This window comes from Gorilla gorilla, chromosome 1 (assembly GCF_029281585.2).
Source record: "Gorilla gorilla gorilla isolate KB3781 chromosome 1, NHGRI_mGorGor1-v2.1_pri, whole genome shotgun sequence".
Taxonomy (NCBI): Eukaryota; Metazoa; Chordata; class Mammalia; order Primates; family Hominidae; genus Gorilla; species Gorilla gorilla.
Window position 1 is genome coordinate 189012541 of NC_073224.2, and position 27642 is coordinate 189040182.

Here is a 27642-nt window from a genome sequence, read left to right on the forward strand (position 1 = left end):
TAACTGCAGCAGTAGAAAGGTTTTCCCTTTTTTCCCCCTTTGGAGCAACCCTATTAACTGGAGGTTGTTATTTCTCATAACTACCTTATCAATTAAAAAAAATGCTCCTCCTCTTCTCTGGAACGAGATTTTTACCTTTCTCAGCTTCCTCGTCTCTCCCATGTCTACCATGGCAGTCTGGTTACTTCTGTGTTACGGAGTCTGAGGATGCAGACGTCAGGGAGCTTGGGACTGGGTGTGACAGTGTGGATTCGGTTTTGACAGGTTGAGCGTGAGAGACTATATGAAGCTGTATTTTGCTGAAACATTGTAGAGAAAAACATATATTTCTGAAATGCTGTTTGTTAGACGAGTTGTAACAGTGTGTTCAGTTGGTTTGTGAGGGTGGTGTGTATTTGTGTGACTAACCACGTGAGGTGCACAATCTGGTCCCCGCCTCAGCTAGGGGGAGGCGCTATCCTGAGGCCTTTGCTTAAATCCAAACTGGAATAACCTGTTGCGAGACTTCAAGCTTCCGCAGCTGCAGGTTGCAGTCTCTGCCGCCAGCGCAGAGATCCTGGCCGGGTAGTCGCGCGCCCAGCGCTTGACAGGAGGGTGGTCACGTGGAAGCCGCAAAGCGGCGCTTTGCGACCTCGATGACAGGCAAAATGTGCGACAGCCGTGGCGCTGGCCAACCAGGGGCGGAGGCGGCGGCCAGGGAGGAAGCGGAGGAGGCGGAGGCGGCCGCGGCGTTCGCCCGCCCGCTCGCTCGCTCGCTCGCTCGGTTTCCCCGCCCCCGCCGGGCTTAACGCCGCTGAAGGTAGCCGGGTGCGCGCTGTCGCCACCTGCCCTCATCCTGGCCCGCGACTGTAAGACCGGACCCACATCCAGACCAATCTCCCTGTCCGGGCTGCTGCGACGCGGGCTCCGCAGGTTGCAGGCGGGCGGCCGGGGCGCCTGAAGGTTACCGAGCGCATGAACGCCTAGCGCCTCCCGCGCTGCCCCGCCCGCTGGCCCGCCGACCCGCCCGCCGGCTCACCCGCCAGCCCCTCGGCGCCCGGCGGCGGCGGCGGCGGCGGTGGCGGCGACGGTCGCAGGAGGTGCCATCTGCCTCCCAGGTGCACGCTTCGCTCCCGGAGCCGCGGAACTCGGCGGCCGCCATGGCGTCCAACATGGACCGAGAGATGATCCTGGCGGATTTTCAGGTGAAGTATCTGGCCCTCTTCCCCTCCCACTTCCAACCTCGTGGGTTTCCGGTGCCACAACGGAGTCTTCTTCCCAGCGTTTGAACGCTGCAGTGGTGTGTCGTTTAGGCTTTTATACGGTTCGTGGCGTGTGTGTGTGTGTGTGTGTGTGGCGAGCTATGGAGAAGCGTATAATTTATATGCTATTATGAGTGTGTAGAATGTGTTAAGTACGGGTTGAATGGGATTGGAGGTATTAATGACTTGGGTTACAATGTGTGTGGAATGTGTAGTGTTTCTTGTATTATATGGGGGGACGTGTAGAGTTTTTGTTTTAATTGGTGTTGGACCATTAAGTATGGGATGTTTTGGGTGGTTCTGTGGGGAGAGATGTATGGAGTGTGAGCGTGGAGCGTGTGGTGTTATGGGCGTGGTGTATTTATATTGTATTAAGGGAAGAGTAAAAAAGCAGAATGATGAGATGGCGAGGACAATGACAATGGGGTACTGAGGTCCTTTTCAAAGAGGAGTAAACATTTGAGACTTTGCCTGATTGGAATCTTTGGAGGGTAAGAAGATAACAAGGAGACAGATAAGACTGTATATTCCAGAGTATCTCTGCAGTGAATTCACAAGCTTAATAAATTACCTATTCATATTTGCCGATTCCCCTCCCCTACAGACTTGAATTGCTTGGTTGGTGTCCTTTCTCCAGGAATATTTTAAAGGATAAGTAAAGGCTGTTCTCTTAATAAACCCAGTCGTAGTGCCACTGACATGTAAGTATCTTAGGGAGGCCCTTTGAAAGTAGAACTGTATGCATTGTGAAAGACTTGGAGCTAGAACTAATATCCTGTGAGTGCTACCTTTGCCTTTTGATGTTTGGTGAAGGAATTATTTTAGTGAGATATTTTTAGCCATTTTGGCATCAACTTAGAAGCTACTGTCAAGTATAGGCAGACTTTTCCCTCTTTTTTAACACTCACATTGCACAGGTTCTAACACTAGCTTAGTAGGCAGTATTTTTCCTTGCTGAAATTTTGTTGGGCTTTTCTCTCTCTCTGTTCTATTAAGTTCCTTATTTTTTTAAAAATTAATTAATTTTTTTTTTTTGAGATGGAGTCTCGCTCTTTCGCCCAGGCTGGAGTGCAGTGGCGCAATCTCGGCTCATTGCAAGCTCCGCCTCCCAGGTTCACGCCATTCTCCTGCCTCAGCCTCCCGAGTAGCTGGGACTACAGGCGCCGGCCACCACGCCCCGCTAATATTTTTGTATTTTTAGTAGAGACAGGGTTTCGCCGTGTTAGTCAGGATGGTCTTGATCTCCTGACCTCGTGATCTGCCCTCCTCGGCCTCCCAAAGTGCTGGGATTACAGGCGTGAGCCACACTGCTCCCGGCCCTTATTTTTACAAATTAACGTTCAGATAACCATTTTCAGAGTTTGCTGTTTTGGTTACCCAGTGAAATCTGATATACAGGTATTAGGAATATGCATATATCTACACTTTGATTAAACCATAACCTCCAAACTAATAAAGGAGTGTCCTTATAATAAAAGTTGACCATAAGATTTTGATGTTTTGTAGGTTTAGGATTGGCCTGAGGCTTTTTGCCTGCCTACATTTAAAAAAATTTTTTAATTAATTAATTAAATTTTTTAGAGATGGGCCTCGCCATGTTGCCCAGGCTGGTCTTGAACTCCTGGGCTCAAGTGATCTACCCACCTCAGGCTCCGAAAGTGTTGGGAATACAGGTGTAAGCTCCAACACCCAGCCCTGCCTAAGTTTTTCATCATCGTCTTTTTGTTTTGTTTTTGTTCTCCAGTTCCATTTTTTATCTAATGTGGAATGCACTGTTTGAAAAAGGACTCTATATTTCAAGGTGTAGTTTTACCGTGTTACAAAATTGTCTTCTGATTTCCCTCATTAAAAACTTTATAAGGTAATTATAACTGTTTTAATTTTACCTTTTTATCTCTAATAACTTGCATCTGCTTTCTATTTTTTGTGTGTGACAATTATTATGCTTAACTGTTAACCTTATATTGGCTAAAGGACAGGAAATTTAGGCTTCTTGTACTCAGGCAAAGCAAGATTTTCCAGGGATTTTGGTTTGGAAATGAAAATGAAAATTTCGGCTGGGCATGGTGGCTCAGGCCTGTAATCCCAGTACTTTGGGAGGCTGAGGCGGGCGGATCACGAGGTCAGGAGATCAAGACCATCCTGGTGAACATGGCGAAACCCGGTCTCTACTAAAAAAATACAAAAAATTAGCCGGTCGAGGTGGCGGGCGCCTGTAGTCCCAGCTGCTCGGGAGACTGAGGCAGGAGAATGGCGTGAACCTGGGAGGCGGAGCTTGCAGCGAGCTGAGATCGCGCCACTGTACTCCAGCCTGGGCGACAGAGTGAGACTCTGTCTCAAAAAAAAAAAAAAAAAAAAAGAAAATGAAAATTTCGATCACATTAATAAGATGGGAATAAGTTTTTCTCTTCAGACCAATGGTAATGCTATACACAGTTGTTTAAAAATGGGAAAAATAGAATGGCATCTGCAGTGAACAATTGTTTGCCTAATAATGTTAATTTTATATTGTCAGATAGGTAAAAGAATGTTATTGATAGAAGAAAAAATTATTTGGAAAACTACACACCTTAAACACATTAGCCATTTGTGTGTTTAGGAACCTGGAGTTCTCTTACAAATGATCGTCTTAGTAAAAAGTGATGATTCTTCCTGTTTTTTATATTATCTCAATTTTTATAGGATTGACTTAAAAGTAAGCATTTATTCAGTTATAAGAAAACCAGGTAATTTATTTATTTACTTATTTATTTTTTCTGAGATGGAGTTTCACTCTTGTTGCCCAGGCTGGAGTGCAGTGGCATGATCTCATCTCACTGCAACCTCTGCCTCTCGGGTTCAAGTGATTCTCCTGCCTCAGCCTACTGAGTAGCTGGGATTACAGGCATGCACCACCATGCCCAGCTAATTTTGTATTTTTAGTAGAGATGGGGTTTCTCCATGTTGGTTAGGCTGGTCTCGAACTCCCGACCTCAGGTGATCCACCTGCCTTGGCCTCCCAAAGTGCTGGGATTACAGGCATGAGCCACCCCACCCGGCTCAAATCATTTAATTTAAGGATTGCAGCTTAAGACTTGGCATATGGATACTTGGATGACACTGATTTCTTCTGTAACTGGGCAAATCAGTTTCCTCACCAAAAGTGAATATGGTAAAATTACATGTTTATATCATATGATTGTGAGACTCAATAATAGTTTGAGAGCTCAGTATTATCTTTGTAGAAAAGACTTAATTTCCAAATTTGATTAGAATTTGAAAATAAATCACATTTTGATCATTGCTAGATACTGTGTCTAAATTGGAAAAACCTTTGAGAAGGATTTTTATATATTTTTTTGACTATTTCAAGTCAATAGAGAAAAGAATTCTGTTGAAATCAGTGAAGTGGTGATAAGTAGTGGGTGGAAGATTACAGCTCAGACTTAATGGGATAGATTTGGAATATTATAGATGGGTGAATTTATTACAAAGCAAATATTACCCCAAATTGTCCTCTAAGAAAATCCTCCCCCAATCTGTTAATGAAAAAAAAAATTGTGGTATAATCCTTATAAAAGTTACCATTTTAGCCATTTTAAAGTCTTAATGCCACTTCAGTGGCATTAAGTACATTCATTTTGCTTTGCTACTATCACCGCCATCCATCTCCAGAAAGCTTTTCATCTTGCAAATCTGTTACCGTACTTATTTAACAATAAGTCCTTATATCCCTCTCTCCTCAGCCCCTGGCAACCACCATCCTACTTTCTATCTCTGAATTTGACTCTTCTATTAATAGGTACCTCATATAAGTGGAACATAGAGTATTTGCCCTTTTTTGTGACTGGCTTATTTCACTTAGCATAATGTGCCCAAGAGTCATATATGTTAGCATGCGTCAGGATTTTATTTCTTTTAAAGGCTAAATAATGTTCCATTGTATGTATATACCATATTTTGCTTATTCTTTCACCTTCCATGGACATTTAGGTTGTTTCTACCTTGTAGGTACTGTGAATCATGCTGCCATAAACATTGGTGTTCAAATATATGTTCCAGCTTCTGCTTTCAGTTCTTTTGCATATACACCCAGAAGTTAAATTGCTGGATCACATAGTCATTCTATTTTTAATTTTTTTGAGGAACTGTCATATTGTTTTCTATAGTGGCTGCACCACCAAAATTTTGAATGGAGAGAATGTCAGCATCCTGTTTAATAAATTATTTTAAAAATCAGCTCTGAGCAAATGAATTTAGAATTTGGAATATTTGACCAAAAATCAGTTTTACACGTACATAGTGTTAACATAGTATGTTACCGATAAAGGAATGACTACAGTAGTACACCTACAGTTCTTGCTGGCCAGAGCCAGGAGGGGGTGTAAAGGAATTTCCTGGGTTTAAAAAAGCAGGCAGCATGGATGAATCATGAAGTTCCCCCTACCTCCTTTAATGGTTTTGTAACAAAGAGATGCATTCAGGTGAAAGTTTCAAGTCTTTTTGTAACTATAGAATAACTGTTCTTTTTGTAATTGTAGAATTCTTTAACTTTTTTTTAGGCTGAAGTAGAGAACATGAATCATTTGGTCTGAAACTTTTGAGACCCTATTTGGTTTGCTTACATATGTGAAAATAGTTATCCAAATAATTGCGATTGCTATCAAATAATTTCAATAGTATCAGTTACTTCTTTTGGTCTAGAGTCTTCTCCTCCTTAACCTCTTTCTTTTTGGCGAGACAGGGTCTCACTCTGTTACCCAGGCTGGAGTGCAATGGAGTGATCACTGCCCCTTTGAACTTCTGGGCTCAAGTGATCCTCTCACCTCAGCTTCCTGAGTAGGTGGGACTACAGATGTGTGCCACCAAGCCTGGCTAATTAAAAACAAATGTTTAAGCCAGGCATGGTGGCTCACACCTGTAATTTCAGCACCTTGGGAGGCCGAGGCAGGCGGATCACTTGAGGTCAGGAGTTCAAGACCAGCCTGGCCAAGATGGTGGGACCCTGTCTCTACTAAAAACACACACACAAATTAGCCAGGCATGGTGGCTGGTGTCTGTAATCCCAGCTGTGGGAGGCTGAGGCAGGAGAATCACTTGAACCTGGGAGGTGGAGGTTTCAGTGAGCCAAGATCATTTCACCTCACTCCAGCCTGGGTGACAGAGTAAGACTCTCTCAAAAAAAAAAAAAAAAAAATCAAAATTTTTTATTTTTTTATGTTTTAGAAACACAGGGTCTTGTTACGTTTTCCAGGCTGGTCTTGAACTCCTGACCTTAAGTGATCCTTCTACCTCAGCCTCCAGAGTGCTGAGATTATAGGCATGAGCCAACACACCTGGCCTGGTGTTACCTGTTTTTCTATTTATTTTTCTCTGTTGCTGTTAATACAGAGGCAGACATCATAGCTGTACTCAAGTGAAGAAAGAAAAAGAACAACTCTCACTAGTAGTAATATTTTGTTTTAGACTTTCTGAGAAGCCCTTATCTGCCTTGCTAGAAAAGTATTCTTGGCCTGGCATGGTGGCCTTTGGGAGGCTGAGGCAGGTGGATCACGAGGTCAGGAGATCGAGACCATCCTGGCTAACATGGTGAAACTCTGTCTCTACTAAAAAACAAAAAATTAGCTGGGCGTGGTGGCGGGCACCTGTAGTCCCAGCTACTGGGGAGGCTGAGGCAGGAGAATGGCATAAACCTGGGAGGCGGAGCTTGCAGTGAGCCGAGATCGCGCCACTGCACTCCAGCCTGGGCGACAGAGGGAGACTCCGTCTCAAAAAAAAAAAAAAAAAAAAGCTTTCTGAATTTAGTTCCATTGGTCATAGATTAAGAGTCCCTTTATTTCTTCTCTAATTTGGCATTGATTTGATGTTATTTTCAGTTATGTTTTCTGTAACACACAAATGTGCTTTTGTTTTTCACCCCTAGTCTTTTCAGCTAGTAATACTTTTTGCTGCCTAAATTGCTTGATGAATTTTCTTTTCTTTTCTTTTTTTTTTTTTTGAGACAGAGTTTCGCTTTTGTTGCCCAGGCTGTAGTGCAGTGGCGTGATCTTGGCTCACTGCAACCTCTGCCTCCTGGGTTCAAGCGATTCTCCTCCCTCAGCCTCCCAAGTAGCTGGGATTACAGGCGAGAACCAACTACGCCTGGCTAATTTTTGTACTTTTAGTAGAGATGGGGTTTCGCCATCTTGGCCAGGCTGGTCCCAAACTCCTGACCTCAGTTGATCCACCCACTGTGGCTTCCCAAAGTGCTGGGATTACAGGCGCTGTGAGCCACCGCGTCTGGCCAAATTTTCTTTTTTTTCTTTTTTTAAAGATTTATTTATTTATTTATTTATTTATTTATAGTATTTATTGATTATTCTTGGGTGTTTCTCGGAGAGGGGGATTTGGCAGGGTCATAGGACAATAGTGGAGGGAAGGTCAGCAGATAAACATGTGAACAAGGGTCTCTGGTTTTCCTAGGCAGAGGACCCTGTGGCCTTCCGCAGTGTTTGTGTCCCTGGGTACTTGAGATTAGGGAGTGGTGATGACTCTTAAGGAGCATGCTGCCTTCAAGCATCTGTTTAACAAAGCACATCTTGCACCGCCCTTAATCCATTTAACCCTGAGTGGACACAGCACATGTTTCAGAGAGCACGGGGTTGGGGGTAAGGTTATAGATTAATAGCATCCAAAGGCAGAATAATTTTTCTTAGTACAGAACAAAATGGAGTCTCCCATGTCTACTTCTTTCCACACAGACACAGCAACAATCCCATCTCTCTTTCTTTTCCCCACATTTCCCCCTTTTCTATTCGACAAAACCGCCATCGTCATCATGGCCCGTTCTCAATGAGCTGTTGGGTATACCTCCCAGACGGGGTGGCAGCCGGGCAGAGGGGCTCCTCACTTCCCAGACGGGGCGGCTGCCGGGCGGAGGGGCTCCTCGCTTCCCAGACGGGGCGGCCGCCGGCCGGAGGGGCTCCTCACTTCTCAGACGGGGCGGCCGGGCAGAGACGCTCCTCACCTCCCAGACGGGTTGGCGGTCGGGCAGAGACGCTCCTCAGTTCCCAGACGGGGTCGCGGCCGGGCAGAGGCGCTCCTCACATCCCAGACGGGGTGGTGGGGCAGAGGTGCTCCCCACATCTCAGACGATGGGCCGCCGGGCAGAGACGCTCCTCACTTCCTAGACGGGATGGCGGCTGGGAAGAGGCGCTCCTCACTTCCCAGACTGGGTGGCCGGGCAGAGGGGCTCCTCACATCCCAGACGATGGGCGGACAGGCAGAGACGCTCCTCACTTCCCAGACGGGGTGGCGGCCAGGCAGAGGCTGCAATCTCGGCACTTTGGGAGGCCAAGGCAGGCGGCTGGGAGGTGGAGGTTGTAGCTAGCCGAGATCACGCCGCTGCACTCCAGCCTGGGCAACATTGAGCACTGAGTGAGCGAGACTCCGTCTGCAATCTCGGCACCTTGGGAGGCCGAGGCTGGCAGATCACTCGGGGTCAGAAGCTGGAAACCAGCCCGGCCAACACGGCGAAACCCTGTCTCCACCAAAAAAATACGAAAACCAGTCAGGCGTGGCAGCGCGCGCCTGCAATCGCAGGCACTCGGCAGGCTGAGGCAGGAGAATCAGGCAGAGAGGTTGCAGTGAGCCGAGATGGCGGCAGTACAGTCCAGCCTCGGCTGGGCATCAGAGGGAGACTGTGGAAAGGGGAGACGAGGGAGATGGAGACCGTAGAAAGGGGAGAGGGGAGAGGGCCAAATTTTCTTATATTGGGTTATCACCATGGGTCTTTGAAACTTTGCATATGAGATCCTCTTTGAAATATGGACTTTTCTGTTGCATACTGGTAAGTCACTTACGTTGAGTGACACATAAGTAGTTTCTGTCCGTTTATAATATTTTCTCTTTCTAAATGGAGTTGTGAATCCCACTTCTTTTTTTTTTAGTTTGACACAAAGAAATATTGTCTACAAAAGACAATACCAGACTGTGTAAGCAGAAATGGTATTGATCCAAACAGATATCTTTTGTGATGTTGCGGATTAGGGACCAAACTAAGTATCCATGGAACATCATATTTCATTCCTGGGAGCAAGTAATCTTGTTACCTGTCCTTTCTTTCCTTTCTCCTCTGTCCTCTTTATTTATTAAAGAGACAAATCATGTTCTTTTAGTATTTGGGTTGTAGGTCATTGGGAAAATAAGGTTTTTGCATGTAGAATTAAATTTAATGGTTGGTGGTTAAGGACATGGACTTTGGATTCAGACCACTTGTATTTAAATCACAGCCCTACCACTGACTCTTCTGGTGATCTTTGACCAATCACTTCACACCCCTCTGCCTCAGTTTCCCCATATGAAAAATAAGTTAGCACATGTAAAGTGATTAGAAAAGGTGTCTGACATAGAAAGTGTTCAATAAATTTTAGCTGTTATTTTTGACAGTTTTAAGGTATGTACTTGTTCTCTGTTGGGAACTTCAGAGATCATCTATTTGAAGCTTACCAGTTTTCCCTTTGTGGAAATTGAGACCCAGAAAAGAGAAATGACTTGTACAAGGTCATAGGTTGGTTTGAAACAATTTTTGTTTGTTTGTTCGTTTGAGACAGGGTCTCATTCGGCCACCCAGGCTGGAGTGCAGTGGCGTGATCTTGGCTCAGTGCAACCTCCATCTCCCAGGTTCAAGCAGTTCTCCTGCCTTAGCCTCCTGAGTGGCTGGGATTACAGGCGTGTGCCACCACATCCAGCTAACTTTTTAAATATTTTTAGTGGAGATGGGGTTTCGCCATGTTGGCCAGTCTGGTCTCGAACTCCTGACCTCAAGTGGTCTGCCCGCCTCGGCCTCCCAAAGTGCTGGGATTTCAGGCATGAGTCACTTTGCCTGGCTGAAACAAATATTTTATCCAGGTACATATAAGAGTGTTCATTTTCCAGCTAATTTGTCAGCTTGGAGTTCTTGAAGAAAACAAAAACTGCTCTTTAGAAATTTCTACAAATGAGGAAACTTACGTATAAAATAAATTAACAGTGCTTGGCTGTCATGTAGTAGATCTTCAGGAAGGAAGGAAGGAAGAGAAAGGTGGCACTTTGTCTATTCCTTGTTTACCATTTAGTGCCATGCTTCTGTGTTCACAGGTGTTCAGAAGCCTTGGAATGCACATAGTGTCTCTAGATTAGCTGAGTATGAGAGAGTTGATGCCTGTTGTTTGCCTGACTGGTTTTATGGACCTTGTAGATCAGGGGTCAGCAAACTATATCTTGCAGGCCAGCTGCCTGTTTTTATAAATAAGGATTTATTGCAACACAGCCATACCCGTTCATTTACCTTTATCTGTGGTGGTTTTCTTGCTAGAGTGACAGAGATGAGTAGTTGAGACAGAGATTTTAATGGCCTTACAAGCCTAAAATATTTACTGTCTGGGCATTTAAGGTAAACTTATTTCTCCGCTCCCACCATGAAACCAGTACTTTTCTAGGTTTTAGTAAATTCAGAGGGCTGGAGTGTTTGAATGCCTGCTAGGTGGCAATATGTGGTTACACCTCCATAAGGGGCAGTTGTTAGAACATTGTACTTAGGTAGACTGGCTGTAGCTGTTGTTTTTTTTTGTTTTGTTTTAGGTTTTCTTAGCTGTGGTTCTTTGAGAAAGTCATTTGCCTTTTGTAGGCTTCATTTATTCAGTCTATAAAATGGTGATCTGGGACAGGTGTGGTGGCTCCCACCTGTATTCCCAGCACTTTGAGAAGAAGAGGCAGGGGGATCACTTGAGGCCAGGAGTTTGAGATCAGCTTGGGCAGCATAATAAGATCCTGTCTCTACAAAAAAAAAATAAAAATTTTTTTTAAAATTAGCTGGGTGTGGTAGCATGTGCTTGTAGTCCTAGCTACTCAGGAGGCTGAGGTAAGAGGATATGATTACACCGCTGCACACCAGCCTGGGTGGGTGACAGAGAGACCCTGTCTCGAAAAAAAAAGAATGGTAATCTGTGTAGAGCTATATGTACCTGTAAGCAGAAGACTGGACTAGGTCAGGCCAAATAGAATCCAGAGAATCACTTGGCAGCCGTGGGACTGAGGACAATCAATTGTAATTCAGATAACTGACCTAGATTAGGGGTCAGAATATTACAGCCTGAGGGCCAAACCACCACCTTTTTTTGTAAATAAAGTCTTACTGGAATATCGTCGTGCACGTATGTTTACATGTTGTCTCTGGTTATTTTTGTCCTTAATAGCAGAGTTGAGTAGTTGACTGCATGTCCTGCAAAGCCTAAAATATTTACCCTGCTCCTTTTAGGAGAGTTTGCTGATCCTTGATCTAGATCAGTGGTTTTCAACCAAGGGTGATTTCTGTCCCCCAGGGGACATTGGGCAATGTCTGGAAACACTTTGGTTGTCACAGCTTCGGGCTGCTACTAGCATTTAGTGCACAGAAGCAAACGATGCTGCTACACATTCTATAATGCACAGGCATCCCCCGATAGTAAAGAATTTTCTGGCTCAAAATGTTGACAGTATTGGAGAATCCTGATTTAAACTAATGGTTCTCAAACTTCAGTTTGCATCAGAATAATTTGGAGGGCTTATTAAACCACAGGTTGCTGGACCCCCACCTCAGAGTTTCTGACTCAGTGGGTCTGGTGTAGGGTCTGCAAATTTGCATGTTTTACCAGGTTTCCTGGTTATGCTGATGCTTCTGATCCAAGGACTACACTTGAGAATTGCTGAGCTAGATGACTTGAAATTCCGTCCATTCCTGTGATTCTTTGATTTTGTTGATCTTAAGTACTGTTCCATTTCTGTGACTTAGCAAAACGTTTTATGATATGGTTTGGATGTTTGTCCCTTCCAAATCTTATATTGAAATGTGACCTCCAAAGTTGGAGGTGGATCCTAGAGGTAGGTATTGGATCATGGGGGTGGATCCCTCATAAATGGCTTAGCACCATCCCCTTGGTGATGAGTGAATTCTTGCTCAGTTAGTTCACGTGAGATCTGATTGTTTAAGAGTCTGGGGCCGAGTGTGGTGTCTCACGCCTGTAATCTCAGCACTTTGGGAGGCCAAGGCTGGTGGATCACTTGAGGTCAGGAGTTTAAGACCAGCCTGGCCAACATGGTGAAACCCCATCTCTACTAAAAATACAGCTGGGTATGGTGGCGTGCACCTGTAGTCCCAGCTACTTGGGAGGCTGAGGCATGAGAATCGCTTGAACCTGGGAGGCAGAGGTTGCAATGAGCTGAAATCGCGTCACTGCACTCCAGCCTGGGCGACAGAGCAAGACTCTGCCTCAAAAAAAAAAAAAAAAAAAAAGAAAAAGAAAAAGAAATAAGAGTCTGAGATCTTCACCATTTTCTCTCTGTCTGGCTCCCTCTCTTGCCATATGATAGTCCGGGCTGACTGTGAGAGGCTGTTTCCCGCTTTGCCTTACACCATGATTGTAAGCTCCTTGAGGCCCTCACCAGAAGCTAGCGGATGCTGGCACCATGCTTTCTGTATAGCTTGAGAACCATGAGCCAACAAACCTCTTTTCTGTATAAATTACCCAGCCTCAGATTTTTTTTATAGCAACACAAGAATGGACTAACAGAGTATATTTCAGTATACTGATGCTTGATGCTTAGGCTGTTTCATGACTTCACATTTTTGGATCCTTACTTTTCATGTTCCTTTGGAAAGTTTCTATTTCTCTTTCAAAAACCACCTCCTACCTTTTGCTTGTAACATTCATACCTTGTACCCAGTTAGGGTTAATAGTTTCTTTTCTATTTTGTACATCTCTCTTCTTTTGAGTCTTATGTTAGATTGTCAGTGATCAATTTACATGTTTCTTTCTCCTACTGTCAGCTCTGTGGGGGAAACAACTGTCTGGATCTTAACCATCTGTTCCTACAGTATCTAGTAAAAGGTGCTCAGTGACTATTTACTGAAGGAATATTCTTAGTTTAGGCTGTTATGGTACAAATGGAATAGAATTGTAAATTTTTATGTATTTTTGATATCTATCATTGACATGATTTTGAATAATAAAATCTGTCATTGGGAAAATAAAGATTTGACTAAATTGAGGGTTGTAACTTTAAAGTGATGCATATATAGAGAAGTACAAAACACTTCTGCTCTTGTTTAGCTTTTATTGAGGGGCTCAATAAGATGTGATAAAATATAGGCCTTGAGGCCAAGAACTTTGTAAAATTTGAATGCTGCTGCTGAATTTGCTGTTTTATTCACTCTTCCTGATTATAATTTCACTCTCAAATGGTTTTTAAGGCATACATTTTATTTTCAAGTCAAAATTGTTCACCATGTTAAATCACTAGTCATTGACTTTAAGGTGAGTTTGACATAATTTCAAAAAGCAGTCTGGTAAAATTAACAGAATAATTACACCTGGCTTTATATTTACTTGTGGTTATGGGGGAATAATAGAGATAGGAAGAATGAGATGTCAGGTTGTGGTAAAGGAAGAAGGAGGAGTTTTCAGGTTATGTGCACCTTAATGGCTTTCAGGTGGGGTTTGAGTCACCTAGTTTTTCTCTTTGCAGTTCATCCAGGCTCCCTGGATTCTTTAATGATTGAACTATAATAGAAGAGTGTTAGTGAGAGGAAAGCTTCTTCTCTTTTGCCCTCCCCATCCTCTTTTTCCCTCCCCATCCTCTTTTTCCCTAAGGGAAAGTAGTGGTTGAATTTGTTTTTTAAAATCAATTTTAGATGTATCCTTTCTTTAATAGGGAAAGAGTAATAGCAGTAACTTCTAGCTTTTGGTTACTTTGTATATGTCAGGTACTATGCTAGGCTCTTAACATCTAATCTTTACAGTGATCTTTTATTGGGATATAGTGATATGGTTCTCCATGCATGATTTCTGTATATCTTCTCAGCAGAGGCACTGAATGCCTTTTTTTCTATCTTTCCAAAGATTTTTGTATTCTGAACAGCCTTGAAAGATAGAGATAATGTCTCCCTCTTGGGTGAAGGGAGGTAGGCATACTTTCCACTCTAAAAGATTTGGGTTCTTTAGGCTGTGAGTTCCTCTTCTGTATTGCATTCCACTGCATGTGCAGGTATCACTTGGTCTATTTTGTTTGCCCTATAGGAAATGGGACTGGAGAACCAGCACAAGAACATGCTGATACTTTGACTACTAATATTGCTGTGAATCATAAAGTTCATTGTCTCTGACCTGGGAGTCAATGTCTTCTGCCAGCATCCACGAAACTGGCAGGCTAAGTTGTTAGCTTGCTAGCAGGATAAAACTCAGATCCTTTAGTTTTTAAATTTTGGCAGCAAGGATGGATGTTGACAGACACATGACATTCTGGAAGAAGAAAGATGAGGGTGTCTTCATAGGTTGGTTAACAGAATTTGAGGGAAGTCCTTGGGAATTGGTAGAAACATGTTGCCCACATTAAGTGGTTCTCTACTTTATTGCCTGTTAATGACGAGATATTGGGGAAGTGGTTACAGACTGAGTTCCAGGACGTAGGTTCTGGACATTCCGTAGGTTCAGACATTCTGCCTGAACATTCCTCTGGTTGTTGCCAACTCTCCTTTGGGTGGGGAGGATATTTTTCATCAATCTGGAGGTCACCCTCAAATCCTCCCCAGTGTAACAACTAGGGAGATTTGTCCTGATTGGGCAAAAGCTTCTGTTCCCTTTCAGACAAGACTTACAGATGTATGTGTACCTACACTGAGTGTGAAAGGAGGCAAATTTGTAACTTACGTGGGCAGAAAAGAAAGTTGTTAGAATTTTGCTTTGCCTGAGAGATGGAGTGCATAATGTCTTATGGCTCAGCCCCTCCTCTGGAGGAAACTTTAGTTCCCACTTCACTGTCTGAAGCAAAGCTGTCGGCTCAGTGGGGTCATTAATTCATAGAGGTTTCACCCTAAACCTGGTCCTGGTTTGCTGATGGTTTAGTCAAGCTGAAAGCTTACTGTGTCTGCTTGACTTCTAGGGCTGTTCAGCCTCTGTACTAGCTGTGCAGACTGATAATGGATGTGATTGCTCTGTTCTCTGGACAGAACTCAAGGCTTTTCTTATAGCTCTGATTGGTACTCTTCTTGATGAAACTTGTTGTATTTCTACGGACCTTTGCCTGTTGCTAATGGCCTAGCTCTTTGGTCTGCCACTTGGGAAGCTATAGACTGGCAAGTTAAAGATAGCTCTTGTTAAAGCTGTGAACTATGAAAACAAATTATACTTGCTGATCAAACCATCTGGATCACTCATCTAGATGCCCTTAGTAAGGGCCTGTCTTCTGATGAAGCCCGCTGGAATCAAGCTTCTGATTGAGTGTACACTGCCCAGAGCCATATTCATTATATTGGATATGATGAATGTCAACTATCATAAACTGGACACAAAGCAAAGGACTGTGACACAGAGGGTGCCATTACATGCCAGACTTGTGCCTCCTGCTAAAAGTTTAACCGTTTGTCACATGATGAGAGAAGCCAGTGGCATGGGATGTGGCTCCTGCTTGCTCCTGGCAGATTGAATACATTGGACCTTTGACCTGCCTATTCAGCCAACTTCCTATCAGTGGTGCCTCACTCCTGTTGCCATTTTTTTTATGGTTTTGATGTTGCTGTTCTAGTCCAATCAGCTGGCTCTGGCCACGCCATCGTGACACTAGAAACCAATCTGTGTTATACTTTTGGCTTTCTGGACTGTTTGCAGTCTAACAGTAGTGCACCTTTTATCGTACAAGCCACTCAGCAATGAACTGGTTGTCAAGGTATTTGATGCTTCCATGCTCCCTGGCGTTCATAGGCATCTGGTATGTGGATAAACATTGAATATTGGAACAGCTTATTCAAAAATTGACTCAACGATTTCTGATTCTACATCCTTCACCTCCTCTTGATCCACACACCTTACTTAGAAAGCCAGTTTTGCCACTGATTGTAGCTGTCCCCAGAAAAGGATTATCTCGTCTTGATCACTCCTGAGTAATGATCAGAATGGAAGGGGTGGGAGGTTATATAGCCCTATTTTGAGAATTCAGGATTCTACCCTGACCAATTTTAGGCGTGATGTTTCTTTTTACCCCCTAGTAACAACCCAAGGCCAGCCTGGTTGGTATCTATCTTCTATGTGGCAGCTAGGCCAAAAGATGGCTTAAGGAATTCAGACTTAATTCTTGTTCAGTTACCTAGATTCTCTTGTTGAATTGATACTATTCTAGGTCATCAGGATAGTGACTATTTGGTTGAGTATACTGCTTGCTGAGTCTCTGTATGGTAGACAGTGGGGACCATAATGGGTTTCTGTAGGTTTTATGCAAATTCTCTTGACCCTCTTGCGCCTGACATTTCCAGATGAAAGGTCTGGGTGTTGTGAGTAAAAGATGATTGGGAAAAAGGTGAAGTTATAGCTGCTGGAATGGGACATACTGATTTTGTAGCAATGGACAGAGAGTAGCAATCCTGACACTTGGTGGAGGGACCACCTTAGACCCCAGGAGGTTTAGAGAAGGTAAAGACATTAATGTTCATTTTCTTTCAGAATCACCCTTGAAGCCTTCCTCATAAAGAAAACACTCTGGTGCAGCTCCTCCAAATTGTTGTTATCACATTAAGTTTAGCTGACTGCTGGGTCTGCCATCCCCGCTGGGTCTGCCATCCCCCACGGCTGTGATCATGATTTGTCATTCCCTGTAAACTTACTGGGAGGTCTACTGGAAACAGCAGTGGTTGGCTCCAGGTCATGTACCTTCCATGCAAAACACCTATGAACACTTCTTTACTCCCATCTCATCAACTTCACTCAGATTCTGTGGGGTAGATTTTGGCCACCTGGCTTATGGCCTGGACAAATGGGACAGATTGGACTGACTGCCATCATTCAGTCCTTTCAAAAACAAGGACTAGACTCACTGTTCTGAACTGAACTGAGTGGGAACCTTGTGCTGGGACACAATTTGACAATGCCTCCTTGACTGATGTAGGTTCTCCTTAGAAAGACCTAGTGATTCTGAACAACCCTCTCTTTTCCGATGTACCATGTGTGTCCTTGGGACTGTACTTCTTTTGTGTAATCCAGGTATTAGCTTATCTCCCTCCTAGAAACATGGACCTTCCTCTACCTTTGAATGTTTAAGGAAACACCATTAAATCTTGTTGCCTTTAGATAACTGTAGATCTCTCTAAAATGAGGCCATCCTTGCTTGCTTGGGGAAACTTCCTGGAATGATAACTGATTTGTTATTTAGGCACACCCTGTGAACAATTATCTTTATAAGGGGAGTCATTCAATTAGACTAGGCAGTGCAAAATTCATTCCTGACTTTTTAACTGAACTAACCAATGACAACACCTTGGCCCTGGAAGGCATTAAGGTCAGCCTCAATTCACTGACAGGAGTTATTATGGATGATAAAATTGCCCTGGACTTTTTTCTTGTGAGCCAAGGCAGAGTCTGTACAATTAACTAATATATCTTATTGTTCCTAGATTAATATCTTAGGCCAAAAGGAAAGGTCAATACAGAAAGCTACTTGGCTTTCTGAGGTAGACCCTGATGGCTTATGGGATTTCATTATCTTATTTGGGTGTGGGATTCTAAGAAACATGGTTGAAATCAGTTCTGAAAATTGACCTCATCCTGCTGCTTGGAGTCTTGTTGATAGTAGCCTTAATTAAATGATGTATGATACCAATTGATCAGATTTAGTTCAAGCCTCTGTCAGTTGGATTAATCAGAGTGCCTAATAGTGGCATACTTGTGAGAAAATTTATCAGCTGCCAAGATGGTTAGAAATGAGGAGTGGATGTTGTTGGGACACAATTCTCTATGTCTCGTATGTTTCTGCACATCTTATGAATAGGGTACTGATTGTTCTAGATTTTCTTCTCAAGGATGTTATATTGCTACCAGACTAGATAGTGTTTCCCCAAAGGGCTGGTTGCTTGCACCTTGAAGGTAAAGATACTTTCTCCCTCCACAGCAAAGGTCAGGTATGCTTACAGTCCATTATGAAAGATTCACATTCCCTAAGCACAGGGTTCCTCTCCGGTAATGCAATCCACAGTGTATGGCCCACTCTGTGTCACCCTATGGGGAAATTGGCCTTGGGAATTGGTGTAAAAATTGCTGATACTCTGTAAAAAAAAAAAAAAAAACAACTAAAACTCTGGCTGCTGTTATTGTTGTGAGGAATAAATTGCTTTGTCCTTGTCTTAGGAGTCGTGTATCTTCCTCCAATATCCATGAAATTGTAACAGGCCAGGTTGTTAGCTTGCCAGTAGGTAGGGTGGATTCTTAGCTTTTTTGTAGTTGTTAACCACCCTGCAAGGTAGGTAATCCCTCATTTTGCATATTGATCTTAGAGATAGTAATTATAATAACTACAACTAACATTTACTAAACATTTAATTCCCTTCCCTTCCCTCTCCCCTCCCTTTCCCTCCCCTCCCCTTCCTTAAAATACAGTGTGGTTTACAACAAAGTTTACATGTGATGTGGTGCAGTGGCACCATCATGGCTTACTACACCTGGCTAATTTATGTGTACATATATATACACTTTTTGTAGAGATGGGGTTTCACTATGTTGCCCAGGCTGGTCTCAAACTCCCGGGCTCAAGCGATCTGCCCACTTCGGCCTCCCAAAGTATTGGCATTACAGGCATGAGCCACCGCATCTGGCCTGAACGTTTTCTTTCTGTTGGGCTCTGTGATAACTGTTTCATTTGCATTATCTCATCTAATTGTTAAATGCCATCTAATTTGTAACAGCCATTGTTGTTATTTCCATATAAAGATGGAAAACATGGAGGGATAAAGAGGTTAAGTAATTATCTAATGACAGATAGTAACAAGGGTGGGATTGGAACTCAGATTTGTTCGACTACAAAGTAAAATGTATGTATGACCTTATATATCCACATTTTCTCAAATGGGTATGCTAGGCAGTACTCAGCTGCAATTTACTGGCATAATAAAAAAAGAAATACATGGTTTTAAATAATATTAAAAATCATTTTCACAAAGTATGTATAAAATTTACATGAATTTTAAATAGAAAATTAGGTTTCAAAGACATTGTAAGGAGGTAGCTTGCTTCTCTTTGGGTCCAATGGGGGAACGTGTTTCCCTCCAATGAGGGAACATATTTCCCTTCTATTGTTATGCCCACAGTTGTGGAAAAATTATTAATAAGTACTGCACTTTACCACATTGTCTTTTATAAAGCAAATTCAAGTGCATCCAAACTTGGCTCAGTGGGTCATGCCTATAATCCCAGCACTTTGGAGGCCAAGGTGGGAGGATCGATTGAGCCCAGGAATTCAGTATTGCCTGGGCAGTATAGTGAGATCTTGTCTCTACAAAAAACTTGAAAAATTAGCTGAGGACTGGCACGGTGGCTCATGCCTGTAATCTCAGCAGTTTGGGAGGCTGAGATGGGTGGATCACTTGAGATCAGGAGTCCCAGACCGGCCTGGCCAACATGGTAAAACCCCATCTCTACCAAAAAAAGAAAATACAAAAATTAGCTGGGCGTGGTGGCTGGCACCTGTAGTCTCAGCTACTCGGGAGGCTGAGACACGAGAATCACTTGAACCCAGGAGGCGGAGGTTGCAGTCAGCTGAGATCACACCACTGCACTCCAGCCTGGGCAACAGAGTGAGTGAGCCCTTGTCTCCAAAAAAAAAAAAAAAAAAAAAAAAAAAAAAGTTGAGCATGGCAGCGTGCACCTGTAAGTCCCAGCTACTGAGGAAGCTGAGGTGGGAGGATTGCTTGAGGCTGGGAGATGGAGGTTGCAGTGAGTCAAGATTGTGCCACTGCACTCTAGCCTGAGTGACAGAGTGAGACTCTGTCTTAAAAAAAAAAAAAACAAAAAAAAACCCCAAACTACATCCAAGTATTTTTTGATTCCTTCTTTATCTTTATTCTTTAAAGGTGATTTTTAAAATATATTGTAGCTTTATGGTATGCAAAAAGAGAGGACAGTGTAGTTTTGCTGGTGTCCCTGGATTGACCAAGGCTAATAGAGAGATGGAGAAACAAAATCTTCCCAAAAAATGAGAGCTTATTGACTGCTTATCTTCAAGTTGTGTGTGACAATGGTTGCTACTGAGATTACGTAGTTACTAGTATTTTTACGTCACTTTTAAATTCATCAGTGCCTGTACATTACTTTCATTTTTAAAATTCTTTCTTGAAAGTACTGAAAGTACCTGTAAATAATTATGTTAGTATAAATCTATATCAATGCAAAGTAATTTGCTTAATTTTTCTGGGCATACTGTCAGTTTTGGGTATATTCCCAACGTCCTAGTAGTAGAACTTGAAACAAAAATAATGGTGTAGACCAGGCATGTTGGCTCATGCCTATAATCCCGGCACTTTGGGAGGCAGAGGCAGAATTGCTTGAGACCAGGTGTTTGATAACAGCTTAGACGACATATTGAGACCTAATCTCTACAAAACAAATGAACAATAGAAACATAATGGTATAGTGGCAAGTTGATACATGTGAACTTTGTTGTAAACTGCATTGTATTTTAGAAGAGTAAAATAATGCTTACTGATTACTTTGGAATAATATAGTAAAAATACTCTGCCAGTGCTGACTGGATAGATATGAAATAACTTTTTTTTAAATCTGGTAATGTACTTACTGGGTTTTAAGAAAAGGAGTCCTGTGGCTGGGCATGGTGGCTCGACGCCTGTAATCCCAGCACCTTGGGGTGCCGAAGTGGGCAGATTGCTTGAGCTCAGGAGTTTGAGACCAGCCTAGGCAACATGGTAAAACTCCATCTCTACAAAAAAATACAAAAATTAGCCAGGTGTGGTGGTACGTGCCTGTAGTCCCAGCTACTCAGGAGGCTGAGGCACGAGAATTACTTGAACCCATGAGGCAGTGGTTGCAGTGAGCTGAGATCATGCCACTGCGCTCCAGCCTGGATGACAGAGTGAGACCTTGTCTTAAAGAAAAAAACAAGAAAATAAAAAAGTACTTTTATTGACATACTGTAATACTTATGGGTGAAATGATATATCTAGAATTTACTTCAAAATGACCTTCAATAAATGTGATTCACCACATAAACAGAATTAAAAGCAAAAACCATATGATCATCTCAATAGATGCAGAAAAAGCTTTCAATAAAATCTAACATCCTTTCATGATAAAAACCCTCCACAGACTAGGCATGGAAGGAACATACCTCGAAGTAATAACAGCCATCTATGATGAACCCACAGCCAACATCATACTTAATGGGCAAAAGCTGGGTCCATTCCCCTTGAGAACTGGGACAAGATGAAGATGCCTACTCTCACCACTCCTATTCATCATAGTACTGGTCATAGTACATAGTCCTAGCCAGAGCAGGCATTCAAATAGGGAATGAAAAAGTCAAACTATACCTAGAAAACCCTAAGGACTCTGCTAAAAGCTCCTAGAACTGCTAAACAATTTTAGCAAGGTTTCAGGATATAAAATCAGTGTACAAAAATCCAGTAGCATTTCTATACACCAGTAACGCCCAGGCTTAGAGTCAAATCAAGAGCACAATCCCATTTACAATAGCCACAAAGAATATGAAATACCTATGAATACAGTTAACCCAGGACGTGAAAATCTCTACAAGGAGAACTACAAAACACTGTTGAAAGAAATCAAAGTTGAAACAAATGAATGAAAAAACATTTCATGCTTATGCATTGGAAGAATGAATAGCATTAAAATGGCCATACTCTCCAGAGCAATTTATACATTCAGTGCTATTCCTATCAAACTACCAAGATTATTTTTAACAAAACTACAAAAAACTATTCTAAAATTCACATGGAAGCAAAAACGAGCCCAAATAGCCAAAGCATTCCTAAGCAAAAAGAACAAAGTGGGAGGCATTATACCACCCAACTTCAAAGTATACTATAAGGCTATAGAGACCAAAACAGCATGGTACTGGTACAAAAACAGACACATAGACCAATGGAACAGAATAGAAAACTCAGAAATAAAAGTTGCACTTCTACAACTGATATTTGACAAGGCTGACAAAAACAATGAGGAGAGGACCCCTTATTCAATAAATGGTGCTAGGATAATTAGCTGTATGCAGAAGGATGAAACTAGACCCTTACCTTTCACCATATATGAGAATTCACTCAAGATGGATTAAAGATTTAAATGAAAGACCTCAAACCAGGAAAATCCTAGTAGAAGAAAACCTAGGAAATATCCTTGATATTGGCCTTCGCAAAGAATTTTTGGTTAAGTCCCCAAAAGTAATTGCAACCCAAACAAAAATTGACAAGTGGGACATCATTAAACTAAAGAGCTTCTGCACAGCAAAAGAAACTATCAACAGTGTAAACAGACAACCTACAGAATGGGAGAAAATATTTGCAAGTCTATGCAGATTGTGTATGTTTATAGCAGAGCCATAGCATTTCCAGGGGATGGATCCTGGGGGTACCCTGAGTTAATAATGGATACAGAGCCATCTTTTGATGAAAGGGTACTGGTGACATACATAGCTGGTCCTAGGACTCAGTTTCATATACATTCCTACTGAGTTTTTAGGAGACCTTTATGAAGGTAGTGGCAAGGAGCTCCCTCCTGGCCAGGGAATGTCTGTCTTGCAGTTGCTATTTGTTACCCATGGGAAATGTGTGAAACTGTAGAGTCCTGGCTCTTAGTTATTTTCCACAATTGCTATAGTAATGTCAGATAGGATGTTCTGAGCTTGCCTAACCAGACATTTACTCAGAATATTCTTAGTGGTATGGTTGGCATTGTGGTCAGAGAAGACAGATGGGTATATCATGGAGTTTTGTCAGTATAAGCCATTGTGCCTAATAAAAAAACAGTGTCTTTAATTCTTACTGCTTTAAATCAGTATGTACTGAGGGTATACCAGACATTAATTTATTCAACAGATATTTAAATGACCTCACATGTCTTGTGATGCAAGGATGTAAGGAATACAGAGAAATACATATTACCCGACATGGTTTTTATTCATATTTTCACTCACTTGACAAAGATTTTTCGATTATCTGCTCTGTGGCAGGCATTATACTAGGTACAGGTGAATAGGGATTAGGAAGAGGAAGAAGAGATACAAAAATTAAGATAGGGGCATTTTTCTTAAAATCCTTGTAAATAATTATAGTGCAGAATAACAATAAAGGAATATAGAACTTGGCTCCAGTGGTTAAAATGGGTATACTCATGTAGTACTTTAATAATATTAGATATGTCATAGGGCAAAATACAACTATCTATCAGATGGTTGGTAAAACCATGAGAATCATATGGTACAAAGTCCCAGGGCTGAATTCCCTTCTGTATCTTTCCTCATGTCCATCTTTTGCTTGAAAATTTTGGTAATGAGGGGATCACTACTTTGTAAGGCAGCTAATAAAATTTTACCTCTTTGTAACTTACTGATTTACTCTGGACCTATACAGAATCTGCACCCCGCCCCACCCCACCATATGAAGGCAACTATGTTAGCATTAACTCTTATCTAAGTCCTAATTTTTCAGTTCTTTCCACCACTCTTATTACTTAGCTCCCCTCTGGATGTGCTTGTCTGTCAATGAAACACTTCAAAAGAAGAGATCAAGAGTCAATACAATATTCCAAAAGAGATCTGGAATACAGTAGAATGGACTTTCACCTAGTTGTGCACATTGTATTATTATTAATGCACAATTAATAGTAATACCTTACAATTTTGACACATATTGAGTGGGTAGTAACATAAAGATCCCACCTGAGTAAGGCATACCTCCCTCATCCTAAATTCAATCATTTGAATTTCTCCAGCTCAATGAAGAACTTTGTCAACTTGAATCTTTCTACCTGCTCTTAAATCATCTCTGCAGGAATTTGCTCCATTGGTTTTCTCCTACATTTCCTTTGGCTTCTGCATCTCTGCTTCGTCTGACTCCCTCTTCTCAGCCTATTTCAGGTTTAAAAATTTGCCAAGTTTCTCCCAGTGTAAAAATACCTTTCATTGATCCTATGTTTTATTCTAGATGATTCCATGTTTCTCTCTCCTTCCCCTCATATTTCTTCTCTTCAGCATTAATGTACATGAAGAGTCTGTCCTGTCCCCTTTTCCTTTCCACTCTACCGCATCCCATGTGGTTTCCAAATAATCATCCTTTCTTTGGTTTTCACTATCCATTAAATATATGCTGCTAAGTCCAAAAGCAGCAGCCTCATTTCTGTCCTCCTTTGAATTTCATATTAAATTGCTTACATAGAATGAAGGTCGAGTTCACTGGCAGACTAACAAAGCTCCTTGTAATTTGGCCTTATATGCCCTATGCCTTGTGCTGTAGTAATACTTTGATGCTTGTAATTTTCTTGAACTTACGTCATTTTGTGTCTCTGCTTTTGTCAGTTCTCCTGACTCTTAGTTTTGCCTGACTCTGCCTTCATAGACTTGTGTGTAGGCATTATTATCTCCTGTAAGTCTTCTCTGACAGTTACTTACTCCCTCCTCTGTATTTCTCATTCTTCTTTTTTAAAAAAATAGATCTGCAACACCCATATGTATTTCTCATTCCTATATATTCATCTGTCATTATAGCTATCACATTACTTTGTAAATATCTGTTTGTCTTTCTTACTAATTTGTGAGTTCTTTACAGCCAGGAAGTATATGTTACTTGTTTTGCTATTTCTGGTACCTGGCATGCTTCCTGGCACATAGTACGTTCTCACTGAATATTAAATTGAGCTGAACTAGTTAATTTTGAGCTTGTTGAAATAAGAAGGAAAAGATAATGGTTGGGTCTTTGGATGTTTATTTTGTCATCAGAATGCAGCTGTTTTAGCTTTCTGTCATTTGCATATGTAAATGGACATTAGTTTGTTAGTTAACACTGTCTGAGTGCCCTGAGATTCGGGACTGTGTCATGTTCATCTCAGTATTACTATACCTAGTACATTGCCTAGGAAATTTCAGGATGTCAGTACTTATTAAAATGGGGCAAATGAAGTTGAAATCAGATGAAAACATTGATGCTGCAAATATACCATATCACTAGTAGCGTTCATAATTACTTCTATGTGTTAGCTTTAAGAATAAATCTGGCTGGACGTAGTAGCTCATGCCCATAATCCCAGCACTTTGGGAGGCTGAGGCAGGAAGATCCCTTGAGGTCAGGAGTTCGAGTCAGCCTGGCCAACATGGTGAAACCCCATCTCTAGTAAAAATACAAAAATTAGCTGGGGGCGTGGTGGTGGGTGCCTATAATCCCAGCTACCTGGGAGGCTGAGGCATGAGAATTGCTTGAACCTGGGAGGCAGAGGTTGCAGTGAGCTGATACCCTGCTACTGCACTCTAGTCTGGGTGACAAAATGAGACTCCAATCTCAAAAAAAAAAAAAGAGAGTAAATCAGGCCAGGAGTGATGACTCTTGCCTGTAAGCCCAGCACTTTGGGAGGCCGAGGCAGGAGTTTGAGACCAGCCTGGGAAATATATGTTATATTCTTGACATGCTAGTCAAGTTATCTATCAAAAAATATTTTGGCATTAATTATTCATAATGAATTCATGGTGATTTGTAATGATCATCCTTCCTAGAAAAATATGTATAGGCCAACATCTTTATTAATTATAAAATTTTGGCATTAATTGATGGCAGCATACAAAGTTTGTAGTTATCTTAATTTTTGTTTTTCTCTCCTTTTGAAATTCTACCATTTCTCCTATTTAAAACAATTCTCAAAGATTTCTTGTTGGTTATATGGATCTTATTGCCACATTTTTCAATACCTTTGCAGTTAGTTGGTGTGAGACATAAATATACAGAATGAAGAAGCTTAGTGAATACCAAGTAGGTTTAATGCAAGGAAAATCACATGTAGGCACATCATAATCAAATTGCTAAAAACCAAAGATAAAGAGAAAAATCTTTAAAACATCCAGAGGAGGGGGAAAAACATTCATGAATAGAACAGTGACAAGAGTGATAGCTAACGTCTAATCAGAAACAGTGGAATGCAGAGGATAATGGAATAATATCTTTAAAGTGTTGAAAGAAAAAAAAATCAACTGGAATTTTATATTCAGCAAAATTATCCTTCAAAACCAAAAGTGAAGACTTTAAAATTTTTTCAGTCACTTATTTATTATTATTTTTGAAACTCACTGTGTCACCCAGGCTGGAGTGCAGTGGTGTGAACATGGCTTATTGCAGCCTTGACTTCCTGGGCTCATGTGATCCTTCTGTCTCAGCCTCTTGTGTAGCTGAGACCACAGGTGTGCACCACCATGCTTGGCTAATTTTTTAATTTTTTTGTAGAGATGGGGTCTCACTTTGTTGCCCAGGCTGGTCTCAAACTTCTGGGCTCAAGTGATCCTCCTGCCTTGGCCTCCAAAAGTGCTGGAATTATAGGCATGAGCCACCATACCTGGCCAAGACAGTGTTATATGATCAAATATGAGAAGATCTGTTGCCCACAGACCTGCATATTATAAGAAATTATAAAGAAATTTCTTTAGGTTGTAGAGGAATGGTATCAGATGGAAATATGGATCTACGGAAGACATGAAGAACACTGAAAATTTCATATATATGGGTAAGTATTTAAAAAATTATGTGGAAGTAAAATATGTGACAACAGTAGCAGAAAGGAAAGAAGTATTGTAAGGTTCTTACATTATATGGGGTGCGGTAATATTAACTCAAGGTAAACTGATAAGTTCTGGAGGGATATTGTAATTCTGAGAACAACCACTAATAAATAGGAGAAATATAGTTAAAAAGCTAATAGAAGAGATAAAATAGATTACTAAAAATATGCTGATATGGTTTGGCTGTGTCCCTACCCAAATCTCAACTTGAATTGTATCTGCCAGAAGTCCCACGTGTTGTGGGAGGGACCCAGGAGGAGATAAATGAATTATGGGGCCTGGTCTTTCCCTTGCTATTCTTGTGATAGTGAATAAGTCTCACAAGATCTGATGGGTTTATCAGGGGTTTCCACTTTTGCTTCCTTCTCATTTTTCTCTTGCCGCTGCCATGTAAGACTTCTGTCATGATTCTCAATGATTCTGAGGTCTCCCCAGCCATGTGGAACTGTAAATCGAATTAAACCTCTTTTTGTTCCCAGTTTTGGATGTGTCTGTATCAGCAGCATGAAAACAAACTAATACAGTAAATTGGTATCAGTACAGTGGGGCGTTGCCGAAAAGGTACTGGAAAATTTGGATGCGACGTTGGAACTGGGTAACAGGCAGAGGTTGAAACAGTTTGGAGGGCTCAGAAGAAGGCAGGAAAATATGGGAAAGTTTGGAACCTCCTACAGACTTGTCGAATGGCTTTGACAAAAATACTATTAGTGATATGAACAATAAGGTCCAAGCTGAGGTGGTCTGAGATGGAGATGAGGAACTTGTTGGGAACTGGAGCAAAGGTGACTCTTGTTATGTTTTAAGCAAAGAGACTGGCGGCATTGTG

The 27642-nt window shown here is 41.8% G+C and overlaps 1 protein-coding gene across 2 annotated transcripts in view; it reads left to right on the top strand.

Moving 5' to 3' along the window:
• Positions 1–667: 667 nt before the first annotated feature.
• Positions 668–27642, top strand: part of FAF1 (Fas associated factor 1) — a 511731-nt gene continuing 484756 nt past the window's right edge. Inside the window, exon 1 of one of the 2 annotated variants that reach the window (XM_019018242.3) lies at positions 668–1184. In XM_019018242.3, coding sequence (XP_018873787.1) covers positions 1140–1184 — 45 coding nt within the window. In that variant the 5' untranslated portion in view covers positions 668–1139. The remainder of the gene's footprint in view (positions 1185–27642) is intronic. The other variant, XM_055348410.2, reaches the window with a different exon arrangement.